Source organism: Diprion similis, chromosome 9 (assembly GCF_021155765.1).
Source record: "Diprion similis isolate iyDipSimi1 chromosome 9, iyDipSimi1.1, whole genome shotgun sequence".
NCBI classification, from domain to species: domain Eukaryota; kingdom Metazoa; phylum Arthropoda; class Insecta; order Hymenoptera; family Diprionidae; genus Diprion; species Diprion similis.
Genome location: NC_060113.1, coordinates 2,752,946 through 2,780,280, shown reverse-complemented (window position 1 = coordinate 2,780,280; position 27,335 = coordinate 2,752,946). Strand labels below are relative to the sequence as shown.

General features: G+C 43.2%; 1 protein-coding gene across 6 annotated transcripts in view; it reads right to left on the bottom strand.

Annotated features, from left to right (window-relative positions):
- Positions 1-27,335, bottom strand: part of LOC124410329 — a 161,195-nt gene that overhangs the window by 61,219 nt on the left and 72,641 nt on the right. For all 6 annotated transcript variants that reach the window (XM_046888598.1, XM_046888599.1, XM_046888601.1 and 3 more), the window contains exon 4: positions 426-536. In XM_046888598.1, coding sequence (XP_046744554.1) covers positions 426-536 — 111 coding nt within the window. The remainder of the gene's footprint in view (positions 1-425; positions 537-27,335) is intronic.

Sequence of the window (27,335 nt, the reverse complement as noted above, 5' to 3'; positions counted from 1 at the left end):
CAAAGCAGCGAGAGGCAGGGTGACATAATGCATATAAATCGCTCGAAACAGGAGAACCGTGATTACGCGATCGGGGCGGTCGTGTTGGTTTACGAGCTCGCCGGTCACTTCGCTACCCGATAACGCGGTGGCCCCAAAAAGCTCGCATACGACGCCAAACGCCGAACGGCGATAAGTCAGGGGCAAGTTTTTTTTTATTTTTTTTTTTTAATTTTTTTTTTCGTTTTGCTTTCTCATGTTTTCAACCCCACCCGTTTATTTTCGTCCATTTTTCATCATTTTTTGCACCTCTTTTTCGCCCACCCGTTAGTCACGAACAGGCGTTGATTTCAGACTTGAGAAGAACTGTTCGCGAATATCGAGCTATAATCGACGTGTGATGTTGCGAAATAATTGAAACGGTTCAGAGAGATTTATTTACTCACCTTGTTGATTTGGCGTTGAAGCCTCGTGATTGTGGCGCGGTCGCGTTGGGCTGCTGCTCGTTCAGCCTGCAGAGTTCGTTCCAATTCCTGGACACGTTCCTCGAGGCTTTCCTGAAAATTGAAGAAATTGTTATTAGATAATTTTTTTTGTAGAAAGTGATCGCTGAGGCGATTAAACCTTCTCATCGTCTTTCTGAAACGAGTTGATGAATTGGACCGCATATTTAAAACATTTATTCGTAGCCAACTCGACCGAAAGTTTCACGACACATAAGTTAGGGTTGGTTTCAATCGATCCTCTTTGCACCGCAGGGTTTTCATCTCGTTAATTGTGTTATGGAACATTTAAAGGGCGTCCGCAGAACCTTTGATCATTTATAACAGTTCAGCAATTCAACCGGAATGCAAGCCCGAGATCTGCAAGCTGCAATAACGAATAATTAAAAGGGTCGACGGAAGAATGAATGACTGAATATGTTTACCGACTAAATAGAGAATCCGAAATATTCCCTTTGAAGGAAGACAATTTTTACATAGTTTTTTTTTTTTTTTTTTTTAATTTTTAATACGACAAAAATATCACAAAGAAATTACAAGCTAACTTTTCACATGTACGTTTAATTTCGAATTTCTATTCCAAAGAACTGGAATAATTTTCATACGGAATGCGACTTGGCAAATCGTGCTTTGTTCGAACGCTTTTGTCTGCTTACAGTGAACCAATATCAAGCACATTACTCTCCAAACCGCATTTCTAAATCTCCCGTTTGCTTAGGCAGGTTACATGCATTTGTCCCGGTGGTGATAGCGGATTTGGCAGAATCCTATAACCGGTTACTGTTCCCTTGTTTGGTCAAGGTTTATGCAGAGATCCGAACGAACAGGGCGACTAGCAGAAGCAAACAGAGGCTGAAAGTCGAAATTTCCCCTCACAAGAGTTTCGAACGTACTAAATACCTGAGTGGGCTCAAAAAACGATTATTTTTTCGTTAGTCACCATGAAAATATCCTTCAAGATGGCAAAAAAAAAATTCCGCAAAAGTTTGAGCTCTGAATATTAATATTAAGAGATTCCTGTTTGCGATTTTCCATTTCCCGTTTTCCTCAATATTCGTATTAAAAACTCAAACCTTGACAGAATTTTTTTTTTTTTCCGTCATCTCGAGCGATATTTTCACGGCTATTACCAAAAAAAAAAAAGAATGCGTGTGTAGTAACACAGTAAAAGAATAAAGAGCGGCCTCAACTCTTCTTAAAATTAAAGCTTGCAAGCTTGCGTTCGTCTTTTCACTTACGAAGGGAGGACGATGATGATACGCGAGTGCCATGGCGTTATAAAATATGCGAGAAGAAGCGGAATGGGCAGAGTTAGGGTGACTCGAGTGAAAATTTGGGATAACGAAGAAGGCCCGGTGGCTATTTGACGCGGGGGAAAATTCGGAGGACTCACCACTTGAGCTAAACGGCGTCGGTCGTCCGTATGCTAATTAGTTTCAAGCCCTTTTCCCCCATTCCTGCTGCAACGGCGCGGGTGGAAGCGGAACCCTTCCGTATCCCGCGGGAGATTTGCAACAAACAATAGAGAGAGAGAGAGAGAGACGGATAGTCCAAGTAAGAGAGGAAGAGAGAAAGAGAGAGAGAGAGAGAGAGGGGGGGGAATAAATCGCGGCTACGTGCCCGAGCATACGAATTCGCTCAACGCGGTCCTGGCAAAACCTCTTCTCAACATGAGCTAATGGATCGCACCCGATACTTAACGGTCAAATCGTTAACGTCGGTTCACTATTCGGGGCAAAACTGGCCCGTAAATATTCGAGATAGTGAGAAAACCGCAGCCGAATAGTTCCGCGGTGGATTATCGAAACCGGAATCTCTGGCATCGCGTCCCGAATAAAGGAATTTCGATGGTCGCAGGATTGTGACGTGATGAGTCATCGGAAGAAGAACCGCACAGAATAGTCGATTGCGCGACTAGTGCACAAAGGAGACGAGTGCACCTAATAAACTCGCGCACGCGTGTTGCGCATACCATTTTTCTTAATCGAGTGCGTAAAATATTACATTCCCGCACTACTCCGAAAAGTTAAATCGAAATATCTATTCTTGGAGTGTAATTAGACATTTCGATTCGCGTCTCGCACTAGTGCGAGAATGTAATATTTTACGCACTAATTCGGGTACGCAAAATCCAATTTTGCGCACTTATTTGGGAAAGATGTGTATCATAATCGCGGTAATTTTTGAACGTGGTTTGCCTGTTGATTTTTCTCTGGATCCTTTCGTTAATTATCGCCTCTTCCACGTGTGCAAGGGTTTTATTACCCTATTTCGCAAAACGTTCCGGCTGATGATCAAATAACGCCAAAGAGAGAACGCTTTGCATTATATGTATACGTATGTATGCACGAATGTGTACGTAACACATAAGGCCGTGTGGGTATACATATATATATATAATACACAGTGCGCCTTCAATATTCCTACGCAATTAAAGCGTGAACGATGGATGGAGCGACGGTGAGCTATGTAATTTCCTCGACTGGCATTAAACAAAGCTCTTTGACGCGACTTTGACGCCAGCAACGTTCTCTGCCCGAATTTCCATCTGTTGAGCACAATTGCCAGTCGACCGAAGTTCAAATCATTACAGAGTCTCGTGTAGCCATTATGCATTATACAGTTGTCGGAAAATTTTGGCAAAATCAATACTTGGTCTGATGATGAAGCGGTCTTGAAGTTAGACTGGAATTTGGAAATGTATCGACAAGTTTCGAGAAGGATTTTCAAAAGCTGATAGTGGAAGGCTTCCAAGCTTAGGTAAACCACAAAAACCTTCGCAATAATTCTGCATGATGGAAAAAAAAAGGATGGAGTATATTTCACAAAAAGAAAAAGAATCGGGTATACCTACTCGTAGAAACTGAATTTCTCTATTTGCAATGATTTGTTTGATACAACCGATATTTTTTCTCCGTGATAGTTGGATAAATTTTTCACGTCTTTAATAATAAATATTCCGTAAGAATAACCGTGTATTAATTACCATCGATTAACGATAAGCCGCGACGAAATTAGTGCAGCTTATCGTTAAAACACCTACAGTCTATAGAATTGAAATTCACACGGGAAATAATTGACTGTAACAAATGGTTGTCCTGCCGTACCGAAAAAAGAAAGATGAGGCATAAACCTGCGCTCCAGGGATTCAGATAATTGTAGACGATGTTCTTCCGGGCGACAGAGCTACCGGAAAGAACCAACCGTTATACAGGTTGGTCGTCGCAGGCTGAATAAGTACGATCCTGAGGACTGTATTATACGGGCTGAGATCGAGACGTCGATTACGTATCCTTGAATCTTAATGCATACTCTTGTAGTGGGAATTAGCACTTGTACTTAAATTTCAGAGAGCGATAAAAACGCTCCTTCATCGGCACCTAAATCTCTGTGATCATTAATCGTAGGCTCGAAATCAGGTCGCTGTTGTTAGTGATTTTGTTTATTTTTTTTTTTTTTTTCTTTATAAGTGTATAATAATTGATCAAGACTGAAAGACAGCTTTAATTTCTCGCCAACGAGAGTCCGAAAGTTTTACGGTGTCCTTGTTTTTATCAGAATATAAAAGAAAAGAGAAAAAAAAAAAAAAAAAAAAACCACCAGCCAACGAACCGTTCTGTCATTAATACATTGAAGCCGCGTTGGAAAGTCATGCTAAACCGTTGCCGAGTGCAGATCAAAGGGTTGCGTTTAACGAAGTATATATATACGAGGTATCGGCAGGACGAATTTGTTTTAATAACGCAAAGCGGTGGGGAAAGTATTCGGAGAAAAGGGTCAGTTTTAAAAGGCATCGAGGAAAAGGGATGCGGGGTTGACGAAAAGTTAAACTGTATACGATATTCCCGTCTGCGCGAATCTGCACAACGATAATAACAACAATAACAACCCCCGGGTGGGTATAATGTGCATCGGGTTATGTAGTGGGATTTGCATATCGGTCATTCTGGTGGAAAATGCACTTTACATACTTTTACCCGCACTGCCGTGGCGCCGAGATCAGGAATCTTTTGAATAAGTGAATTACAGCCAGGGTGAAAGAGGGAAAGTTGCCGTTCGGTTTCATGGGGGTGTAGAGAGGTATGAAGGAAGGAAGGAAGAAAGGAAGGAAGAAAAGAGGATAAAAGGATAAAGCGAAGGAAGAAAGGAAAGAAGCCAAGAAACGGTACAACACAACGAGTTGTCCACGAGGTTTGATGCTCACCGTTGGCAGAACGGGAGTGGCAAAGTGAATTGAGCCGCGAAGGAACATCTATATTCAGATTTTCGGGGGAATCCGTGATTTTCTTCCCTTCCCATGCAGTTGTATCCGCGATTTTTGCCGAGGCCCGGAAGGAAACAGATGGACCGTAGGTGGGAAGCCGCGGGAACAACGAACCTCTACGCCTGGAGGACGAAAGAGGGACGACGAGGACACCCCTAATCGAGTTCTGCGGCGGGGTGAAACGAGATCCAGTCGAGGGTTTGCGCTGCGCGCATGATTTCACTTGGAGCGCACTTCAATTCACTTTCCTTCTCTCTCCTCGCTCTTTGGTCCTTGGTGTAGCCTCGGTACGTTTATACCCTACTTGTAAACCGGCTACTCGGCATAAACGAACACGAACGCGAGCATGAACCGCGAAAAAAGATCATCCTGACTCGCCGACTTCGCAAAACTATCTCGAAAGCTTCTCATCCAATCTTACAAGCTTCTCTCTTCCACACAATAAATGGATATACGTGACTTATTTCTGCCTAGCGTGGTTAAAAAGTTTAAGATGCAAAAAATCTCCCCCCAAACGAGGTCGCTTAATGTTGCCACGGATTTTTTTCGACAGCTATTTACATGCAAAATGTGAAATGTGTTTGCTAACTTTCGACAAATATCTCGACGGATTTTTCTCCTCATATGTGTGTGATGGAAAGAGGCATCCTTGACGCACGATGCCACCTGCTTCGCACAAGTCATATAAAATCTTTGACTTTTGGAATCTAGTTTCGAAAGTCCGTTTAGCCAATTCGCACAGCTGTAATAATAAAATTGATGGTGTGGAATCTGTGTGTTTTCCAAGAGACGAACCGCGAGATGTTTGATCGAGCGTAGTCCGAAACGGTTATGATTTATAACACTTATACTTTCATCCGGCTGGCCTCCTGCCAAGCCGGAAGGTCCGACGCACCGGAAATCGCGGCCATATTTCAAACGCTTCACGCCCCATGTCTCGAGCAGCTCGATGCCGAGGGAGAGGGTCCAAAGTCCTCGGTAAAACTTTTCCTCCCACCCGTAATTTAAGGGGTTATCAATTTGCATAGGATCACGATTCACGATTCGAAATTTACTCAAATTCACCGCATTTTCACATGTCGTCTATAGAATCAAGCTGCTAATTTTGCGGGACATGAGCTTATATTACATTATAAATATATGGTTCCAAGGATTTGGTAGTTTTCAAATTGTCGATAAACTCTGTGGAAACGCTTCTGTCGTTTCGCAGGACTTAAAATCTCACGAGTAAAAATCTGCGATAACATTACGCAGGATCGTTACTCCTGACGAAATGAATTAATAAACCCTCGACTACAGGGTGAAGAAGCGATTTTACGTCGAGATGCTGTGTAATAATTCAGGGGTCCTGTAATTCATCCGAAGATCCTGACGTGGCTTCTGCGGATAACCACCCGACGCGATGATCTTGGCTCGTAAAGATAACTAGAATCGTTACCGAAATTACAACCGGGAGTCCGTTTATCTATTCCGACGTACTCGCCTCGTTTTACGAGTAAGAATCACGGCCGCCTGACGTTTTGCTCGAATTTATATTCAGCTGCGATGCCACGAGAGTCGAAATACGATATCGGATGCCTCCTCGCTTTTCTGCTTTTTACCATAGGTTGTATTATCTGCCCAATATAAAACATGTGATCGATATTCAGCGTTTTCATCGTTCAAGAAGTTTCCTAATATTATTTATTTATTTTTTTTTTTTCTTCCTCTTCTTTTCTCATCGAGTATCCGAAGGGAAGGGAGGGGGAGAAATTGATTCGCGACAAAGAAGAAAAGAGAAGAGAAAAGGAAAGAGAAGGAAGTCGCTCAGGCGTCGGAGACATTTTAATTTACGTTCCCCGAAGCAGCCGACAGGGTGCTGCGCGGATCTAGATAGAATATCGCCTGGAGTAGAAGCGAGTCGCCACCGCCGCCTATTGGATTCATATTTCCAAGATTCTCTCCCGCAGTCGAAGGGGAGAAAACGTTCGGTTGAAGAGAGAAAATCCCCGAAGGTTCAATTACTTACAGGCTTTGACTTCGCGCTAAGAATCTTTTCAATCCGAATAAACCCTCAGCCGTTATGGCTGTAGGTACGTACGTATCAGTGGGAATTTAAATGCCTACACTTGAAATTATCGGTGCTAAAAGCGGGTCCAAAAGTGGTTAGATTTTTTTCAACAACCCTTGTTCCTCGCATGCATTGTTGTACGAAGTGTGTTAATAAAGTAACGAGAATTTTGCACGATTTTTTTTTATTCTTGTGTTGGTAAAATTGATATTTACTTTGATATTTACTTTATTGTTAACTGTCAAAAAATTTGACACTTGTTTCGGTAGAATTGGCGATTTAGAAAAAGTGGATCAGAGAATTTTTTTCAACTGTGTTCCTGCTCGCAATTCATTCCTTGTTCGTGATTTTTTCGCCAAAAACAAAACTCTAATTATACCTTAAAGCATCGAAAAAACTAGTTCCAGAAGTGTATTTGGGGATTGGGAAAAGCGCTGACATAAGTGAGTGTATAATATCTAACGGGTACTATTTTTAATGGGGATAACATTGTCTTCTTTCTCAAAAACAAAAATTTTCGTTTTTTTCTTTTAACACATTTCGTATATACGCACACATCCTGCGTCTACATATGAAAGGAGGTCCTAATTGGCGAAACCACGTGCGGAAAGAGCATGGCGGTGAGTGAGTTTAGGCCAGGTCTGTACTATGTCGCCGTCCCCATTAGCCGAGTAAACATTGACTTATTACCGGTATTATTTCTGCCTGAGAAAGTGGAAAACTCGAAGGGAAGAAGATGTCGTAAGTGGTTGTCAAACAAGTAATCGAGACCGAGCGAGGATTCCTCTCGATCGGCAAAAAGATTGGCTCTTTCCTCGCCCGGAGCTTGATCCGTTTCTTTTTTTCTCCGTTGATATTTTCGCAACATATTTCGCAAAAACGGCTCGAGCCTATTTACGAGCACGAAGGGAATGGGAGGGTTGGTACGAGGTTCGCGAAAGGATTGAGAGGCTGTGGCTTCAAGTCGGTGCTGAAGGCGGGGAAGAGTTTTAGGGGTTTGCCTCCGTTTAGGCGGGGAAACCCCGAAGAACAATGAGGAATGAAGAGGAGGAAGATTCAACCCGAGGGCTACAGAGGGTTGAGCCGGGTGCCGAGGATTCGGAGGGTGAACCGAGCTGCTTGGCTAATAGAAATGAAGAGGCTCCCCGCATCCGGTTGCAGGTGCCGCGCCGTCCGGAAAACTTTAAAACACCATCAAGTTTTTCCTCTTCGTCGTCTCCTCGCCCCCCGGTTTTTCACTCCGCCATTCCACCTTTTCGGGACTTGTGAGGCACCGAGGAAAGAAGCGGAAGATAAAAGTGAGAATAAGGAACGAGGACTTACTTAACCAACGATCCGCCAAAGTAATGAAATAGTTACGAAGACCGCTTAGAAATGCAATTTCTATACGGATTATCTATCGATCGTCCTTTATCCGGTGAAACGGTTAAAACGGATTAACGAATCCATCCACTGTCCACGAAATTTATCGAGAAGTCTGTTCCGCAGATTGAAGTAGATTCGCAAAAAGGATCACGCGTACGTAGCTTCTGCTTCGCATTTTGAGAAATCCACATCAGCAGTAATTCAGCCGAACATGGTTTTCGAGTAAGATCCAAGGTTCGCGTGACAAAAAGGAAATTTTTTTTTTTTTTTTTTTGGCAAAGAAGTTCGTTGAATTTATCCTCCTTATACTACACTATACTTATGTATATAAAAATATCGCTGTTGACGTTTAAGTTATAATAAACGGATTTTGGGATCAAGGACGAATCTCTTCTCTCAAATTGAAATTTCATCCTTTGTTCTTATGAGCTCAAGTAAACTAAGGAACGACGCAGTCACCACCCGCGATGAAGAGCTGAAACGGCAGGGGTGGAGGGTGGTGGTGGGCATGAGCAATCTCTGCCGGGGTTTGCTCCCGGAATAAAACGATCCACCAATCTCCCTCCCCCTCTCCCGACTCGCTCACCGTGCTCGTCAAACTTTCGCGATTAATTACTGTACGCGTACATAGATAGGTGCACATATATATATATATATATATACATATATAGCCTACCTAGTGTAATCGGAGATATTTCGACTCTGGCCCTCGTTAGGACTCGAGGGGCGCGTTTGAATACTTACGCGCAGCAGGCATCAGGACGAAATTGACACTGGGTGGAAGGGACGCGTCATGAAAAGCTAGAGAAGGGCTGGTATACATACCTGAAACAGAAGTGAAAGGGCATTCGTCAGTGGCGTAAAAGACAGCGATTTTTCTTCTCTCCGATCCTCATCTCTAATTATACCCGCGTCCTTTCTATCCGATGCACCATAGACCGTTATAGGTACATAGAGAAACGATTATTTCATCGATCGCGAGGTATTGCAGTGATCGAAACAACCGTCAAAATGCGGTTTCTCGCGATGGCTTGTAGTACAAAACGTTCCTGCATACCCGTGATCAATATGCAGCTAAACGCTGCGCCGTTGCGGTTAACGATCTTCGACCGATCGAGTCTCTCTCTCTTTCTCCCCCTTTCGGCGGGTCTATGTACGTACCGCAGAATCAAGACGCTGCAACAGCGTGATGGATCAGACTTTAGCGGGGTCTTGACCCTCGTCTACGTCTACGTGTAACGGCAATCGGTTCGTGGTAATTTTCACAAAATGACCGATTGCCGGGTCGGGTTAACGAAGCTTGTACAGAAGGAACTGGTTCCTCGGGTGGGAAGACTGAGTCGACGATTCGCCGATCGATTATCGATCTTTCCACACTCTCTCGCAACGAGAGGCGTTGCAAATCGGTAAACGTGTCCGTTTATATCGGTTTTAGAAACGAGAATCGTCGAGAACATCTTCAAGTGATCTGACCCCTCGTAAGTGTCCCTAAGGAATAAACCTTAAACAACCTTATTTGCGTGGAGTATTTTTCGCTAGCTCGGTGGTTTCGCCAACAACCGCGGTCGATTTTTATTGGTTAAAATATTTTTGGCAAGCTCTCTCCCCAAGAGATATACGGATATTCGTAAATCCTTGCTTTATGTACACGATTCGAGACGGGGATGAGGCTGCACTGCTTCCGCCCGCAGCGTTTCTGCAATATGAAAATACCCCGACGATATATCCTAGCCGAGCGATATTCCGGAGGTTGAATTCCCGGTTATTTCAAGAGCGTCCCATGAGCCGCAAGAAGCCGCTCTTCTCTTCTCCTCTCCTCGTTACGTTCTCGCGGTCTAGCCGTATTAGTCAAGCTGTCAACCCCTGCCTTTCGAGTTTCGACGTATCCTCAGGGTGGATGGTCAACGCTTCGGTATAATATCGGAGACGATTCCATATTTCAATGAATTCTATGCATGATCGATCAGGCAAGTTGACTCCGATCCTCGGTCTTTCCGTACCCTCGGCAAAACGGCCCGTCGGCAGTGTGACGATCATGAACGAAGGATAAGGACGATCCCCCCCTCGAGTTGTGAGAACAAAACAAGAAAAAAAAAATGAAAAAAGAAAAACTTCCCCACACGGCTTGCCTCCCTGACTGCTATCCCCCGAGGGATGGACGTTGATCGATGACGGGCGTGCATCAACATTCAGGAGAAAAAAAATACCACTGAATAAAGGAAATTTGTTGCTGGTATTCGGTAATGCTAATGCTGCTGCTGTTGCATGATGGTGTCAAATCGGAGTCCTGATCCGTCAGACGATCTCACTAGTTGGATAACGTCGTATATATTGGATATGAACGTCGCGTCGTCCCGATGAATTCTTCTCCATACATCACACTCGGAGAGACAGAGTCGAACCACCGAGATGAATGATTGAAAGTTCCACGCCCGCCCGCGCAGCGTTTGAACCGTTGGAAATTACGATGCGCGATCAACGAGAATGGATCGACGACGTGACGATCATCGCCCCTGATAACGATCGTTACAATATACCAAAGGTATTTGTCATTTCATTTGTCAAATATATGTAAGCTCGTCGAGTCGCAAAGGAGTGCCGAGATGATCGATAAAAGATGCTGGGAAATCAGAAATATTCTTTCATGCAGCGCAACGATTGAAGAAAATTAAAATAAAGCAAATCAAAATTCAAATCGCAGATGATCACCAATTTGCCTAGAATAATTTAAGACGAATAATTCGAGTATACTTTTCTCAAAGCGCTCCTTTTTCCTCGCCCAATTCCTTACTAGGAAACTTATTGGAAACCTCGGCGAGGGTTTAGTTTGTTTGAAAAAAAAAAAAAAAAAAAACTGCCCACATCCGTTTCCCCTAGCGCACAATGCCTGTGTGATCAAACACGGAATCCTGGAAGGATTTTGACGATTTTATTCGGCGACGTAGCTAGGAGGGCGTCTCTGACTCCTGGGCCCAGTCCTGCGAGGCTGGTTTTGATCCTGTACCCGGGGGAAAGGTGGGAGGGCCGTAACACCGAGTTCGGAGCCGAATAATTGGGAGGGTACAGCATTGTGTTCAGGTTTGGCTCCCTTTGTAGGATCAGCGCATTACTACGGCGATGCAGTGGTGCTCCGATATCCCGGAGGTCCTGTCGGTTGGTTGGACGGGAGGGAATATCCTTGGTAAAAAAACAGGGAACAACAAGACGTCGTTGTGCGATGATCGGACGGTTTCTCGTACTCATTGGTAAGCTTGCGGGGTAAAACGGGGCTGAAATTTGTAAATTATAAATGAGTAAAGTGGATATAAATAATTAAGGGATGTCCTGCCGATTCCCGATTCGAATTCACGCCGTTTGTGTAATTGAGAGCCCTCGATGGGGCTGAAAATGGCGACTACATCCGGCGCAGCTTCGAGGCTGGTGGAGGGTATTTGTTCCTGTCAATCAAACGAATCCGTATTTGGCAGTAGGTGGGCATGCAGCCTATCGGCGACGGTGCACCCTCTTTTTGGCGCCGCGTTTAGTCCAATATCCGACCGTCTGGACCACGCGCCACCTAATCTACTTCAAAGCTTCCCACACGGAGCGATTTTTTATTGATGTACAAACACGGTGAAACGGGAAAGGCAATATCCGAGCGGAAGTTGCCGGCGAGAAACAATTTTCAGCCTACTGCATTGCTAAATCGTTGCGATTCTCGACTAAATTTATCCGCGTTTAAAGTCGCGATAGTTCTAAGCTCGCGTGTCTTTTAACACGATTTTTAGACTAGAATTGAAAATTAATTATAAAGAAAGTTGTAGCGTGGCAGGCGCTGATTTATCAATTTCAAGTTGTAAAGAAAGTTAAAAGAAAGAAGAATAATAAAAAGAAAAATAAATAAATAAACGAACGAAAGAAACGCACGAATAAAATCAACGTGATTGTTTTTCGCACGCGATCTGCAAACACAGCAACAATTCGAATCAGAAATATCAATCGTCAACGCGATGGCCGTTTTACATATATTTAATTTGTTGAAATGAACCAACGCGTGACTATACATGATATATTCAGCATTTATTGTTAGCGTTTTGCTTACAATCACGGAGGCAATTGAGAATTCAAAAACGCTTTATCACCCGGTTTTAATGGGGATCAGTCAACTCGGTGCGATATCTGTATAACAGTTGAAAATTATTATTCTCAGTAATAAATTCGACCTGAAAGAGATTTGGTAATTCACTGGAGCCAACGATCCCTGTAGGTACACGCTTGATTCCGTATCTACTCGATCCTCGATCCTTATGAAAGAGAGTTACGGATGCTTGCGGCAAATACAAATTGCATGGATTAATGATAATCGTTGAACCCTTCCTGGGATTCAAGATTTACTCAATTTATTATACACCGAACCTCAGAGTCATGCGGTGTAAGCTTCGCGTTACCGGTTTCCATGGTTCTCAATTTTCTTATTTCATTTTGTTTACATTTTGTTCAATAAATATATTCAAGCATGATAAATAAAATTTCTGTCATAGCAGAATTTCCGCATTGAATAATAAAAATCAAGAAAAATCTTCTTAAACGGAATTAAGTAAAAGGGCCATAAATTTCTGCCTAATCACAATGAATCCTTAAGACTACAGAGTGAGAGTACCGCTGAGTGAACTAATTAAGACTTGCGCTTATATTGAGTAAGCCCCGTGGAGTCACCGCAGAAGAAAATGAAAATGAACGAGTAAAGCAAGAAGAAGACAATAAATAGAATTTCACATTCAAATTATTATCAAAGCAAGAATCAGCGCCGATTTCCTTGAGAGAATGTACCGCGAATCGAGGATCGCACCAGATAATGTCAGACCCCGTTTGAGGCCGAAGCGCGACTCGAGCGTTATCAAGCGCTTAAAACACGCGGGATACACGATGATCGAGAGCAGGATCTCGCAATCCTATTACCCATAGATCACAGCTCGTCAAGGGCGGTGATAACGGTATGACATTGATTAAGCCAGGGCCTTGCTTGTCTCTGTCGTCAGAAGTAAAAGGCGTTCCGATAGGCGGATGAGAGAAGTGGATAGGAGAGAGGGAAGAGGGAGGAGGGGGCGAAGTAGTCGAGGAGTAAACGTGCCCCCTGATGGGTAATGATAGCCGGCCATTACCGGATCTTACCCGGGTTGCCAGCCTACACAGGAAGAGAGAGTGAGAGAGAGGGAAAGATTTGAGGGGGGGGGGGGGGGAGGAGAGAAAGAGCAGCATCTTGGGGGTGAAGATCTTAAATAATTATGAGAGGAAATTCAATGAAAAGTTAAAGTTGAGTACGCCGGCCGAGGGGTGAGACTCTTGGGGGTGGGGGGAGGTTTCGCCATTGGGGATGAGCTTCTTCTCCGTTATATTCTTCCGTCAGATCATTTCGGCGGCACAAAAGGCGATGCGGAGACGGCGGAGACGCAGACCGGAACTTCCTTTGATTAAAACTGTTCTCGTAATACTTACGCGACGCGTTTTGAGCGGGTGATAATCGTTTGAAAAATTTTCAACAATATTCCATTGCTGAGAAGAACCCTTTGTTTTAAAAATAAGAATTTAAATATTCATACCGAAAAACTAGGAGTCCCGGTTTCGCAGGGATTCTAATTTACAAAATCTTTTTCTAGTAATTGCTAAGAATTGGAAATTAGAAAGAAAATTTTGATGACTTGTTACACGTCAACTTTCCACTTTTCGCCATCGTTTCGCAGATCGCGAATACAGAGAAATACAGATTGGTATAAAAAAATCTCTTGCCTCAGGGTAAATCCAGTTATAATCTATAACTCATTCTTCCTGCATGGCATTTGGTTGTAACTGTAACACTCGAGGGCAGCTCGATTAAATTTACTCGCTATTCGATATCGAGCGATGTGACTAAATTAATCGACTAATGGGCTCGGGGAAAAACTCGTTGAATTTACAATCTCAACAAACATTGATCGAGAAATTAGCAATTCTTGCCGTAATCCCTGTAATTTCTAGATTAAAAAGAAAAAAAAAAAAAAAAATTACTGTTCACCCAGTATTATAATAACCCTTACGCATGTATAAATCGGACAGCTGTTTATTTATTTTTTTATTTTTATTTTTTGTTTTTCGCAGAGGAAAATAATTGCCTTTTTCATCTTAAGAATTTTCACGCAATTCGTATTCGCAAATTCGTATTTATGGGCCTGCTGTACCGCCGCTTTGATTCACGGCGACGCCAAGCGACGTCTGCGGCAACTCGACGGGGCGTCGTCGCCCCGTCTGATGGATCGTGGACTCGGTACACCGGCACCCCGGGACCCCGGGACCCCGGGGCCCTGAGGCCCCATACGGCACGTCTGGTTCCGGGGAATAAGAGCACGCTTGGTTTGATTTTCACCTCTCTGCAACATCAGAGCAAAGCAAAGCGACGCGACGCCGGCATCGCGAGGCGGGGTGGAACCCTTTCGTTTGGAAATTAGGTGATAGGGACCACCCTTTGGCGATGCGATACGGAAACAGGATTTTCGATAATGGTAGCGCGGCTGACGCCGTGTTAAACGAGTTTCGTTTCACAGAATACATCTATATACTGTGTCTGTGTACCTACAGTTGTGATTTATATCGGATTGACCGCGATTAACCCAGCCCATCAATCAACCCCTCTTATTACACGTGTGTAAGTATGCATAGAGTAACTTGCAGGCAAGGCTTGTAGTTCCTGGCGTGTCGAGGGTGGATTGTAACTAACTGCAGAGGATGTTTTAACTACGAATTGGAAAGTTGACGTTATATCTATTTATATTTATATTGTAGAAAATTATACGGTTTTCTTTGTGTATACTCTTGCTACTTTCCTACCGACTTGTCTTCAATTTTAATCAACTTTTCTCAATAATGTTTCCACCAAAGCAAAATTACACTACGCTAAATATCAGAAACTGACATTTCAAGTTTCGGTGTAAGCGATTCCTGCGATTATATTACGTATTGCGAAATTTTTTCATACGCAATCAAAGTTCGCGAGGTAATCAATCAATTTTTCGACTTGCAAATAATTGTCCAATTAAAAAATTTCGATATTTATGAATCACACGCATTCTCGATAACGGTTTTTCATCAGGGAATGAATCGAAACACATCAATTACCATTTTACATAGTATAGTTGAATTGGTAAGCAACGCGGTCGGTCTGTTTAAATATTAATTTTCACATCGAATAAAAAGTTTATAATTGCGTTATTTTCAATAAAACAATAAAAGTAGCAGAATTGCTGTGGATACAGTTTTAGTACGCATACAAATTTTAATCATACAGCGTTACATATTTTATGCAACTTATTAAAGTCAAATTTTCCCTGCGAATCAAATCCCCAAATCAAGCTTAGTTGCGTAACTTATGTTCGCAAAGAAAAAAGATGAAATCTTTCGAAAATTTTCCACGGTAAAGGAAACATTAAGACACTTCACCCTCATCCTCAACTACAATGGGAAAAATGCTAATGTGGGTATAAAAAACGCGACAAAAATCGCAAGGCTTAGCGTTTCGCGTACGCAGAATTATAATCGCGCATCGCGTGCAGTAGGTACGCGGTGTGAAAAAAGTATCGCAAACACTCGGAGTGCACCACGGCATCAGTGCAACATCAACAAACGGGTCCAGTCATCTGGGCAAAATATCTCAGAGCTGTGATGGCGGACGGAATTCACGGATTAAAATTAGCCCGCAACGCGGCAGCGCCGCGACGCAATGCAACGGCGAGATACGCAGCGTTTAATTTCTGAGTGACAGGGAGCGAGACGTTAAACGAAAAGTTGTAAATACGTAGTCCCGACGTCGCTCCGTCGTTCCATCCGATTACGCCGCCCTCCTTCCACCCCCAACCTCGGTAATTATTCCATTTCCGTTAGCGCAAATATGAACTAAAACCGCGAAGAATCGCGTCGCGACGTCCAACGCTTCTTGTGGTCCTTTAAATGGGTCATCTAGTTTGAAAGCTGTTTTTTTTTTTTTTTTTTTTTAAGTTTTTTAATTCCTCTTTCTTTCTCTTGAGACAAACGATGAAATAAAATTTCTCATAATTTTCACATTACATTTATTGACATTTTAACAGACTTTGTAAATTTTTTGGCGACGAAATAATGAATATAACCTGACGTAAAATGTAATAAAATGTAAAAAAAATGTCTATACATCATAACTCAAAGAGCACTAGACCGAGATAAGCAAACGAACAAAAAAAAAAAAAAAAAAAAAAGAAATTTTAATTTCAATAGATTTAAAAAAAAATCTCTTCGGCTGTGAATTGGTGGGTATAAATTTTTTTCACGTGGGACAGATTGGCTTGTTTATTTTTTTTCACCCCATTTTTTGGTAACCTATGTGCTTACAGTCCTCCAAATTGTTTCTTGCCCCCGTTTACACCTGCTCTCTTAACCGGAGACTCAATTGACGGGGCGTCGACGATCGCGTCAGACGCAGCTGCACCTGACTATCCCCACGGTTTTTTACTCCTCGTCAATGAAGCACGCGTCGTCGTTAACTACGATAGTAGCTGTTCGGAATTTTTTTTCCTTCGTAGCTTATTTCGAAATGAATTTTGGCTACACAAATTTATGAGCATCGAAAAACATTCTAACCAGCAAACGTAAATATGTGTTAAAAAATTTGCGGTAACTTTTTTGTTTCCAAATAGATTATCGAAAGAAATATTTAAAGGAGAGAGAGAGAAAGAGAGAGAGGGAGAGAGAGAGAATCAAAGTAATAAATGAGAAATAACCCCATTCGCGAATTAGCTGCTGCAGCTGTGTCGTGCAAATTGCAACCTCGCGGTGTGCAGACATAACGGAGAACAGCACGAGCGAAGGGATAGAGGAGGGGAGAAAAAGCGTGAACCGGGGATAAAAAAATTCCTTTGAAGGTCGTAAAGCTCGACAGTAATCTCGGTGTATAAATTAGACGAGTCTGTGAGTCGGGGTCGAAATTAAAAATGAAAATGAAAAAAGAAAAGGAAAAGGAAAAAGGGATGCTAAAGTAAAAATGGGGGGAAAAGGAAGATTGCCACATCGTTGACCTCCCGATGTAATACCTCAGCTTCTATATTCAATTCACGTCCGATCTCCGAGCGATCTTATCCTCCGGTTTAAACCAGCGTAATAGCTGGAGTGCAGCAGCAGCCAGGACGAACGAACGCAGAAAGTCTGCGGTAGAAATCTCCGAGTAACTCACAGTTTTCAACGTGAATGTTGCAACCTGACTACACCAGAGTCGGCGCATAAATCTTTGAGACAATTCAGGCACAGAACACCATCCTGCAGCCATTTAGGTATACACACGACCTGTAAAGTAGCGGGTATGCCTAACCGATGTACTCTGTGTGTGCAGGTATGCCAGGTTATTCTTCGGGAATTCTCGTAACGATCAGACGCGAGGTTCGGTTACAAGGTCCTAAAATTAATTGCCTTGCACCCCGGCGGATGAGGAGTTAGGACGTAAAAATGTTGAGAAATAAAAGTGATCCGGCATGCCTTCGTTTGAAAAAATAAAAAATAAACATATTTCAGTACGTTAATTATTTCTCGAGAAGATTTTTACAGAACGAGTTTTAGAAGAAAGGATAAATCTTAGTTCGTGATTATCGTCGATAGTTCTTAGATTTCTTTTTATTTTCTCAAAAGAAATTAAATACATCTGGCGAAAATTTTGCTAGAACACCCGGTAGATATAAAATCGGTGCATCGAGTTACAACCGGCGGATTAAATCAAGCTTTTCATTATTGATGCAGGCAGGTTATAACAACAATCGTGGGTTAATTTTATCCGGGTAGAAATGACTGTCGATTAATTATAAATGCCAGAATACCGATGAGCGTATCGGGGCGGCGGCGTTTTGTAGAGAAATGAAGGTACAACATACGCTCAACGCGAATCACGGATAATGATTCATCGTCGTGAATAAATCACAAGCCAGTCGATAGAGGTTCGAGCGTAGCTAATAACAAATCTTCTCTTAAAATTTCGACGATAATTGCGGGTTATTATCCCAGCCATTATCGCTACTTTGCGCCTCGACAGCATCCGCCCCAGTAGCATATTGCGTGCGTCGTTTGAAATGTCTCGCCTTTATAAATGTGGCGAAAAGAAGGGGGTTGAGGGTAGAATAAAAATACCGCAACGCCTTTCTTTCCAAGCAGCAATCCTTACTCGATCTCGCTAACGAGATATGTGCGAAAATATGCGATGCGGTCGATCGTTTATAATGGGTGGTACACTAGGGTGGTCCTTAAAAGGGTTGTTTTTTAATTTTTATGCACCCAGAGACTTAAAGACTTTCAAATGAATACAAGAAAAAAATTTCACTCAAAATTTCAACTCTCCACACCAATTTTGACAGTCCGCTTAGTGATCGAAGTACCTAATAGAAATAACATGAGAAAAACTCTTGATGTTCTTTAGAATTTTACAACTCACTGACGAATGTACCGAAAATAATCGAAAATAGATACCTCTGGTGCATAAAATTCATAAATGAAAGCATTTAAATTTTAATTAACGTCCAAAGATTACTCACATATTCATTAATTAACAATTAATTGGACAAACTGTCTTAAAGTTGATGTATAAGAGAGCTGAAATTTTGAGGGAATATTCTTTTACAATAATATTATAGGGAGCATAAAAATTAAAAAAAAACAGCCCTATCGAGGACCACCTTAATGAGTAGGTACAGTGATACTATATATCAAAGTCCCTCAATAGAACAATGAGATTCCATCCTCATCCGAGGGATGCTGGGATGGATATCCAGATCAAGCTTGTGCATCGAGCACAGCTGCAGCGGATCGGCGAACCTCGGTTACAGGTATCGACGCACTTCCGCGACGCAAGAACCCAGGAGCCTAGGCAGCTGGTTAGATCGCCAGTGAGGTATCCGCTACCGGAGGAGAGTAAAACATGGTGGCGATGACCTTGGGCCGTGAGTCCATCAGGAAACCAGCAGCCGCGGTTATCAGAGCCAAGAATCACAGCAGCCTCGCATCGTCGAAGTAAGGATGCGGTTTTCAATTACAGATTTATAATTTGCATTCAATAGAATTATCGATTGCGAAGATTGAAGCGTGGATCGACCCGCATCGGACGTGGCTCACCTATATATGCAGAGCGAACGTGATGGAGGCTTGTGAAAGAGCAGGAGGATGATAAGAGAAAGCAGAAAAAAAAAAAAAAAAACTTCTTCCTCATTCGCCGGTAGAAATTCTTCAAGTTTTGCCCGCTAATGGTGTGAGTAAAGAGCTTTTTTAGTCGTAACAAGTCATGGACGTGTGGTGAGGATCGAAAGAGCGTAGAGAACTTTTACGAGCATTCCATGAAGGCGAAGACGATATTCGTAACCTGCGGCACTGAGAAAGAAAACATTTCACTTCTCGTTTGACTACTGCACTCTAACCCGTAGCGTATAATTTTGCATAAAATAGAGTTGAGGAGTTGAACGTGCCAGATATTATTCATACGGTGGTAACACACGCACACTCGCAGCATAAGTGTAAGGAGCGTTAGACTCTGAACTTGAAGCGAGCTGGTATAAACCTAAGTATAATAAGTAGCATGAAGGGAACAAAGATGCCTCCCAGCTACCGTCCTGGCTTATAAGGTCGTCCTCGTCGTCATCGTCGAAAGCTGGAGCACCCGGCATGCCGTGCGGTTTAGACGTGAGTGTAAACGCGTAAGATCCCCAAGGCGGAGGTGGACGTGATGTACAAGATCCTTTGACTCCAGGTACGCATCATCCCGTCGACGTCGTCGTCGCTTGGCGCTAATTTTCTCATAACACGAAACAGGAGTCAAAGAAAATGATAGCATGAGTGAAGAATTGCATATACAAATGTATTCCATGCGTGATTCGTATGTGAATTATTCTGTCATAGCAATAACGATGATACTCTGTCAATCATTATGACAAAAGAGATATCAATGGTTCGTGGCAGTGACAATTGCATGTGAAATTGTGATCGATTTTTTCGAAAATAAAATATATTTTCCAGTCTACGTGCTATACATAGACTGCAGAGACTAGTTGCCATTATCAATTTTGCTGCCTTGGGTTAAAAGAGGCCTTGTGTCACGGTGGGCGGACAGTAGATGATTGTTCTAATAATTCGCAGCGTTATTCGAGCCGACTCGAGATGCAATTTAAAATATTGCAAAACTGCGAGCTCGCGCGTCAATGTACTCGAGTACTCTCCCTATTTCTCTTTTCCCGCAGGCTAAGCTACACGGCATAGAGAGAAAAAACAAGGATGAGAAGGAGGACGGTATCGTCGTGGTTTCAACGTTCCGCATGCAACGTGCAACGCGCAATCATCGTCTCCTCATCTCAGCTCATTTTCTCCTAGAGGCTATAACAAATGACGCTGATTGCGAGCGCAGAAATACGAGGGTTAAAATTTCCGTCCCCCTCCCCGAAGGCGACCAAGAGCGGTGAACAGCCATTTATTGAATCGCAAGAACCCTCGCAAAATACGGAGTAAAGGAAGATAAAGAAAGTATGTGTAATACGGTGCTGATAAGTAGTTATTGTATACGACTTTATAGCAAATCCAATCCGCCCCTCAAAGATCCTCGGAATTCTTGAATTCTTTCCTCCCCTTTAGCGTCGATTCAGCGAATGGTAAATCGCGATTTTATCCGTCGAATAACCAAGCTCATCGACAAAATTCACGCTCACGTTTATCTCAGCTGAGGAATGAATAAACAGGCAACTCACTGTCGTTGCTGCGACGATGCAGCAGAGTGTAGGTCGGATGGGGGGAGGACAAAAAAGAAAAGAAAAAAAAAAGAAAAATGGGAAAGGAGAGATAGAGAGGGAGAGATGGCAAAAGGAAATAAGCAACGTCGAGCGAATTCCGGTCGCGCAAAGATCTCGGGTGTACTTGAGCAGTGCCCGAGAAGACGCTCCTCAAGTTTCCGCATAAGCTTTCATCACGTCCTCTGTGGGCAAGACATTGAATAGAGCAAGAGTATAGAGAGGCGATCGAGTAGCAGAGAGTTGTTCGAAACTGTTTCAATGAAAATGATTGGACCCAAGTGGCTGTCTAGCTCGTTTCGCATTCCTGCTGTCTGCGGTTTCGCCTGATGACGACTCGAATTCGCTTCTCACGGATTGCATCTAAAGCTGTAGCAGTAGCATAGACGTTATCGTAATGCTGGATCATTTCGCACTCGGTGATACTTGCGCCATTTTGATGAAACGAGATCAGGAATCGAAGACCGACGAGGTAGCATTGGCCGTGACCTTGGCTTTGGCGGTACCAAGAGCGTAATTAACAAGGCATCTCGACTATCGCACCTTCTCGCCGATACCGTGACGCGAATCCGCGCGAAGGTTGTTCGAGGCAGGCTGGCTGGCTGTGGTACCAACCCGTATTGCGAACGTAATTGTTTTCCTTAAAAGGCAAGCCGGCAATTCCGGCTACCATACCCAAGCAACGCTATGCAGCATGAGTTTCTTTACGCAGACAACGTCTCGCTGGAGTACTAAATTACGGATGATGCGTGTAATGATTCGAGGCCTCAAGCTTGTGGTCCTGCAGTGTTAAGGGATGATGAAGGATTCAATTTTGAGATGGATTCTTGTACATTTGAGCAGTATGGTGATTACGGGGTAAAGTATTTGAGTAGCAAAAGCATGAAAAAATAAACGTTAGAGAGGGAAGAAAAAATTTTATACCGTATAACGGGGTAATCAAGCGCTGGAGAAGGGAATGGTAGGGAGAAGAAGCAGGACGATTACCGAGGAAAAGATTGGGGGGTTCCTTCTTTGAAAGAAGCCTGCCGTGTAGGCGGCGAGTAAAGACTTTCCAGCTTTCAGTTTGTAGCACTTTTCGAAAGCCTCCTCCTCGACCTTCTCTCTCCATCCAACGCAACTCATTCTTCGAATGCCCAACTCTTGGTAAGGTATAGAAGACATTTAGCGGACGGCCTACTTCCTTCCCGCGTGTTTATTTAAAGAATTACGACACTCAGAAGCGAGAAATAAGAATTAGAGGAACGTCGGAGGAGAGAAATAAGAAGCAGCTTCGCTTGGTTACGGGGAGAAGGGAGAAGGTAGAAAGAGCCTCGAAGTCAAATAAAATTCAACGAGACATTTGCAGACTTCCGCTTGAATAAATTTAATTAACTATGCTTGCGCATCACGCGCCCTAGCCAACCTCCTCAAAGTATTTGCGACGGTCTTTAAGGGGCCAAACTTTCTTTTTACTTCTTACTTTCCACCCTTCTATTTTACTTTCCACATCACGCATCGAACCGCGCCTTTCAATAACGACTAACTGCCATTGCTGCTGGTACACAACTGCAGAGTTTCGAAAATCACGACGGGGTAGGTGAGGGTCAGTTTTTTGACAAAGATCAAAAACTTAGACAGACAACCAGTCGGTTCCCTGACGGAATTCGCACTCCATGCACCGAAAACCTCCTCTTCGCTTCTCACTCAGCTCTCTAAGCCTTCGTCCCAAGTTTAAACCGAGTTGTATCAGGCTGCGATCTCGGCGTCGAGAAACTTCAATTAATCATTCGCAGCTCTCCCTTCACTCGGGACTTTATCCCTCCAAGGAAGCAAAAGTTCCTCCTCCGATGGGCGACGGTTTAGGAACATTCGGGGCGAAGGTGCAAGTCTCCGTTCTACGTATAGTCGGCTGCTACTCAGGGTCCGAACCAATTAACATCCGCCGTCACCGTTCCATCCCCTTTCCCCCTTCCACTTCCCCTTTTCCTGAGTCCCAACCCCCAGCACCATCTGCAAGAGGGACTATTCACAACGAGGTACTAACTACTGACTCGCGTGTGCGTCTCGTCTTGAGGCGATAATCCATGTGCGGGTTGTTAGCAGGACGAAGTCAAGGGAGAAGATGGAGGTCTGCGAGGATTGTTTCTTTCATCAACCTTCCTCTTGCAATTTGGAAGGAAGGTATCATTTTATCGTTACTTATTCAACAAATCTTCCCTCTGATCCTCGCCACTAGCTCTCCTCCACTTTCGTTTTTTTTTTCTTGTTCATCTTTTTTTTTTCATGTCGTTGGCCACGGGTAATCGTATTCTCTCCACCCTCCAGAACCGTAGGAGAAGTACTTTTTAATATCAATTCGAAGCTTTTAAGAACCGAGGCTTTATTACTGGAGCCAGCCGAGAGTATTGGGATTTATTTATTATTAAAGTGAAGAAAATTTCATAACTTGAAATTGAAATTAGAGGCTGCGTTTACTACGAGAAAATATTCTCTCTTTGTTTTTCTTTGTTGTCTGCGTAGAATCCTCAGAAACGTGATGGAACGAATGAACAATTATTTCCACACTAACGTTCCCTTTAATATCGTCAGGGAAGTCGTTCGTGGACCGATAATAAAAATAAAAATAAAAAAAAACTTTAAAAAACATCTCTCTGTAAACAGCGAAGAATCGAAGTCCAGGAACCTGAGAGAGGATATATTTGACGTTCAATCAATCCTTGGCAGTTTTCAATCAACCCTGCTATACGAAGTAACGACTGCATTGACCATTCCTCAAACACATCTGAAACCGCGCAACGCGACGGCACGTTCTTTGACTTGGAAAATGAAAGCTAACTTCCAATCTAGCCCGCGCATAGAAACAACCCTCCACGAGGGGGGTTGGTGGTCAAGTGGATTTCGCCCGCAGTGTAAGGGGAAGTCGGCAGTCCTTTCCGCCAATGGAAGCGAAACGGTAAACAAGGGAAGGAAAAAATGTTGGATAAAAAGAGAAGTGAAAAAAGCAGAGAAAGAAAGCTTCACTTCGCTTTTCTGCCTGGGTCTCAAATAAAAAAAGAATTTCCCAAAGGACCGGCCATAGTTAACCCAATTATGTGAGAATAATTAGTCGGTAGTTGAACCACCGCGAATCAGCTCTAGACGATGATTTTCACTGGAAAGCGCTTTTTTCACGTTTTCTCAGATGAGCTTAAAGAACCGTTACAAACAACGGATGCAAAACGGTCACGTTTCACTTGAAACGGGAACGACTGATCGTTGGCCTCAGGAATTGGCAATTTTCTGCGCACCCAACAGCCTAGCTACGTTTCAAAGTCTCAAGCAGTATCGGAAAAAGGTGCAGAAGGTACCCCATGGAGTCGTGCACGTCGAGCCAACCACCACGTCTTATTTACGGTAATTACCCTCCTTGTCCGGTCAACCTATTCACTTCCGGTCTCTTGTAGCGGTGAAAAGGATAGTCGTAGCCCGAGGCCATCCAGCTGGATCCCTACGTGCCAAGCACACTTCTTGTAAAAAGCTCTGCTCGAGATACGTTCTCTGTAAGCTAGACTGTTGGTACCTGCGGTCATTTTTACAAAATTTAAATTGCAAGCTAGGATTCCAAAACTACTATATCGACAGAGGAAAGCAATGAAGCATTGAATCGTCGAGTATCGCGTTCCTTTCCTCCCGAATTCCATCCTCTCCTTTGATCCGTCAACTACGCCGATGATCATGGTGAACGTAAACGGCTAGTCGGCGCGATTATTATCTTTCTTCAGAACAGCGAGGTCCGCGTCGTAAATGAACGTCAAGCAGCTGTCACCGAGTCCTGCAGTTATCGAGGAAGGTGATTGGCGGTCATTGATCGGGGTTTGCTGAACCCGAAGTACAAGCTGCGGGGGTCAGGCCCAGCTGGCTCTCACACTCATCTCTGTCTTAGCTCATCTCTCGCGATACTTGCTCCGACAGTTCAACAAGACTTTAAAAAAGGCTGGGCAAAATGGGTCCGCTGTTTTGACCAGTGTCGCGAAATTAGGGGTCTTACCCCTAAACTTAGGGGCAAATTAATTGTACTGAGGGTTTTTTAGGGACTTAAAAAATTTAGTATCCAGTTTGACAAAATTTTTTCCACTTAATACGGATATCAGATTTGCTGTTATAATTTTTTAAATATCTTTCTAGATATTAGAATAGAAACATACATTTCCTATCTATGTTACATTTTTCCTCTGTATCAATATAAGGAGTTTCAGTTTTATTTTAGGGATTTTTGAAATCATTCTTAGGGGGGGGGGGGGGTGGGGGGGGGGGGAATCAAATGTCGGTGACACTGATTTCGAAAAAAGACGGAATCGAGTAGCCTCGGTCAAACGTGAATCAGACTCATCGGCAGGCGTTTAGCGGTGACATGCAGCGTGTTTTTCGGCGATAAGTAACGTGCGTGGCGTTAGATCCAAGATCGCGGAAAGCCAGAGTTGTGGAGAATCCTAAGCTGCGTGGGGATTTCTGGTAACTCTGGCCATTATGTGCGCTACTCTAACTGCCGCAATTACCGCTGGGAACGAGAGACCAGTTCAAGCTTCGTTCACGACGAGAGAGGCTCGCAGCCGACTTCCGAGGATGGAAAGAGAAGCATCAGCGGGGTTGGAAAGAGGAGGAGGTGGAAGGGGCGGAGGATCCGTCCGTTTTTCCGTCGTTTATGCCGGAATGGTTCTTAGAGTGACGTTCAAACTAAACTCCTAAACGCCAAACGATCTCTTTTCACGCATCCCGTTTTCTCTCCCGCGTTATTCTTACCCTGCAACCCCCTCCCTCTTCCCCCCTAAGAATTTATCCTCTCTCTGACAAAGAAGATCGCCAAAGCTCACGCACATCTCCCGTATATTTCACGTATGTCTCGATTCAGATGACGAGCTTTCGCGCAGACTTGTATAAAAGATTCTGCGCACCGCGTTTCATTCCGATCGTGCAATCCTTGCTCGAAAGCCGCAGGAATTTCCACGAGGTATCGACTTACTTGGTGTTTAGACAGGAGAATATATTTTATTGGATATGCGAATGGTTCACAAAGTTTTATCGATATTAACGAAAGCTCTGTCTCGCGCTTCGGAATTCCACCTTCGGAATACTCCACGAGTGAAAAACAACGTTCTATGAATAAAACTGGACTCGATAGATTCCAGTGAAAAACTTTGTCCGGTGCAATGGATATTAATAATGTGAAGGAGGCTGGAAAAAAGAAAAAAATCTGACCAACCTTTGAAACACGTGATTTAATTTTGTTTATAAAAAAATAATTTTGTTTTCTTTTAAAGAGTATAGGAGAAGAAAAACCCTAAGGACGGGCTACGGGTACTCGGTTTATTTTCAACATTCTCATTATATTATACGAATATTATTTTCCTTTTCACAGCAATTAGTTGAAACCGAGCCGTGAACTCTCAACGTGGTAACAATCTTGCTGAGGTCATCGTGTATTTGTATATATATATATATATATATATATATACGATGAGAGAAACATTAAGGAAGAAGGGGATCAAGAGGAAGAAATGAGGGGGGGGGGGGAGGGATAGGCAGGGAGGCAAAGCTGGAGCAGCAGCAGCAGCAGCAGCAACATGAATTCGAGAAAACCACCCCGTGGACATAATTATAGTTGTCGCGTAAAAATGAGAAGCTGCGAAGCCGTAAAGAGAGAGAGAGAGAGAGAGAGAGATAGAATATGCATCCAGAAGCAAAACAGCCCCGGTGTAATTAACATTCTGAAAGAGACCCGCCGCATTCGATCGTCCTAAGGCCGGCTTAAACACAACAACCGAGAGATAAAAGGAGAGACTGCGGAGAGACACCACGATCCATGAACGGCCCAGGATACAACCGTTTCTTCCGATACGATCTAAATTAAATACCTAATTAATTACCCATTTCTATCACCGCCTCTTCCTACTCTCCTTCTTTCCATCGTCCTCATCTTCCTCCTCCTCCTCTACTTCTTTTTCTTCTTCTTCTTCTTCTTCTTCTTCTTCTTCTTCCTTAACCGAGCGTACCGGTATTCGATTAATTATTATCCAACCTCAAAGGAAACCGAATGATAAAAACGTGAACTTTATTATTATTCACGATTTTTATTATCTCAAGGAAATCTTAACCTCATCATCCATTTCACTAACAAACAACGAACGACGACGGTCACACGCGTATATGCAGCTGCGGTGCAGAGTCTATTCTTAAAAATAAACCCCGGAGGGAAAATGTGAGTCTGGGTTGTTACGCGAGTTAGTTTTCACGTCGCTTACAAAAGCAACACCCTGCAAACGCATTTGTAAACCGACTTCACTTTAATTCCTTCACTAATGATTCTTCCAGAAATCATGATAGTTGTCGTTATTTATTTTTTACTTCTTTATTTACGTATCTATTTTGTTCCT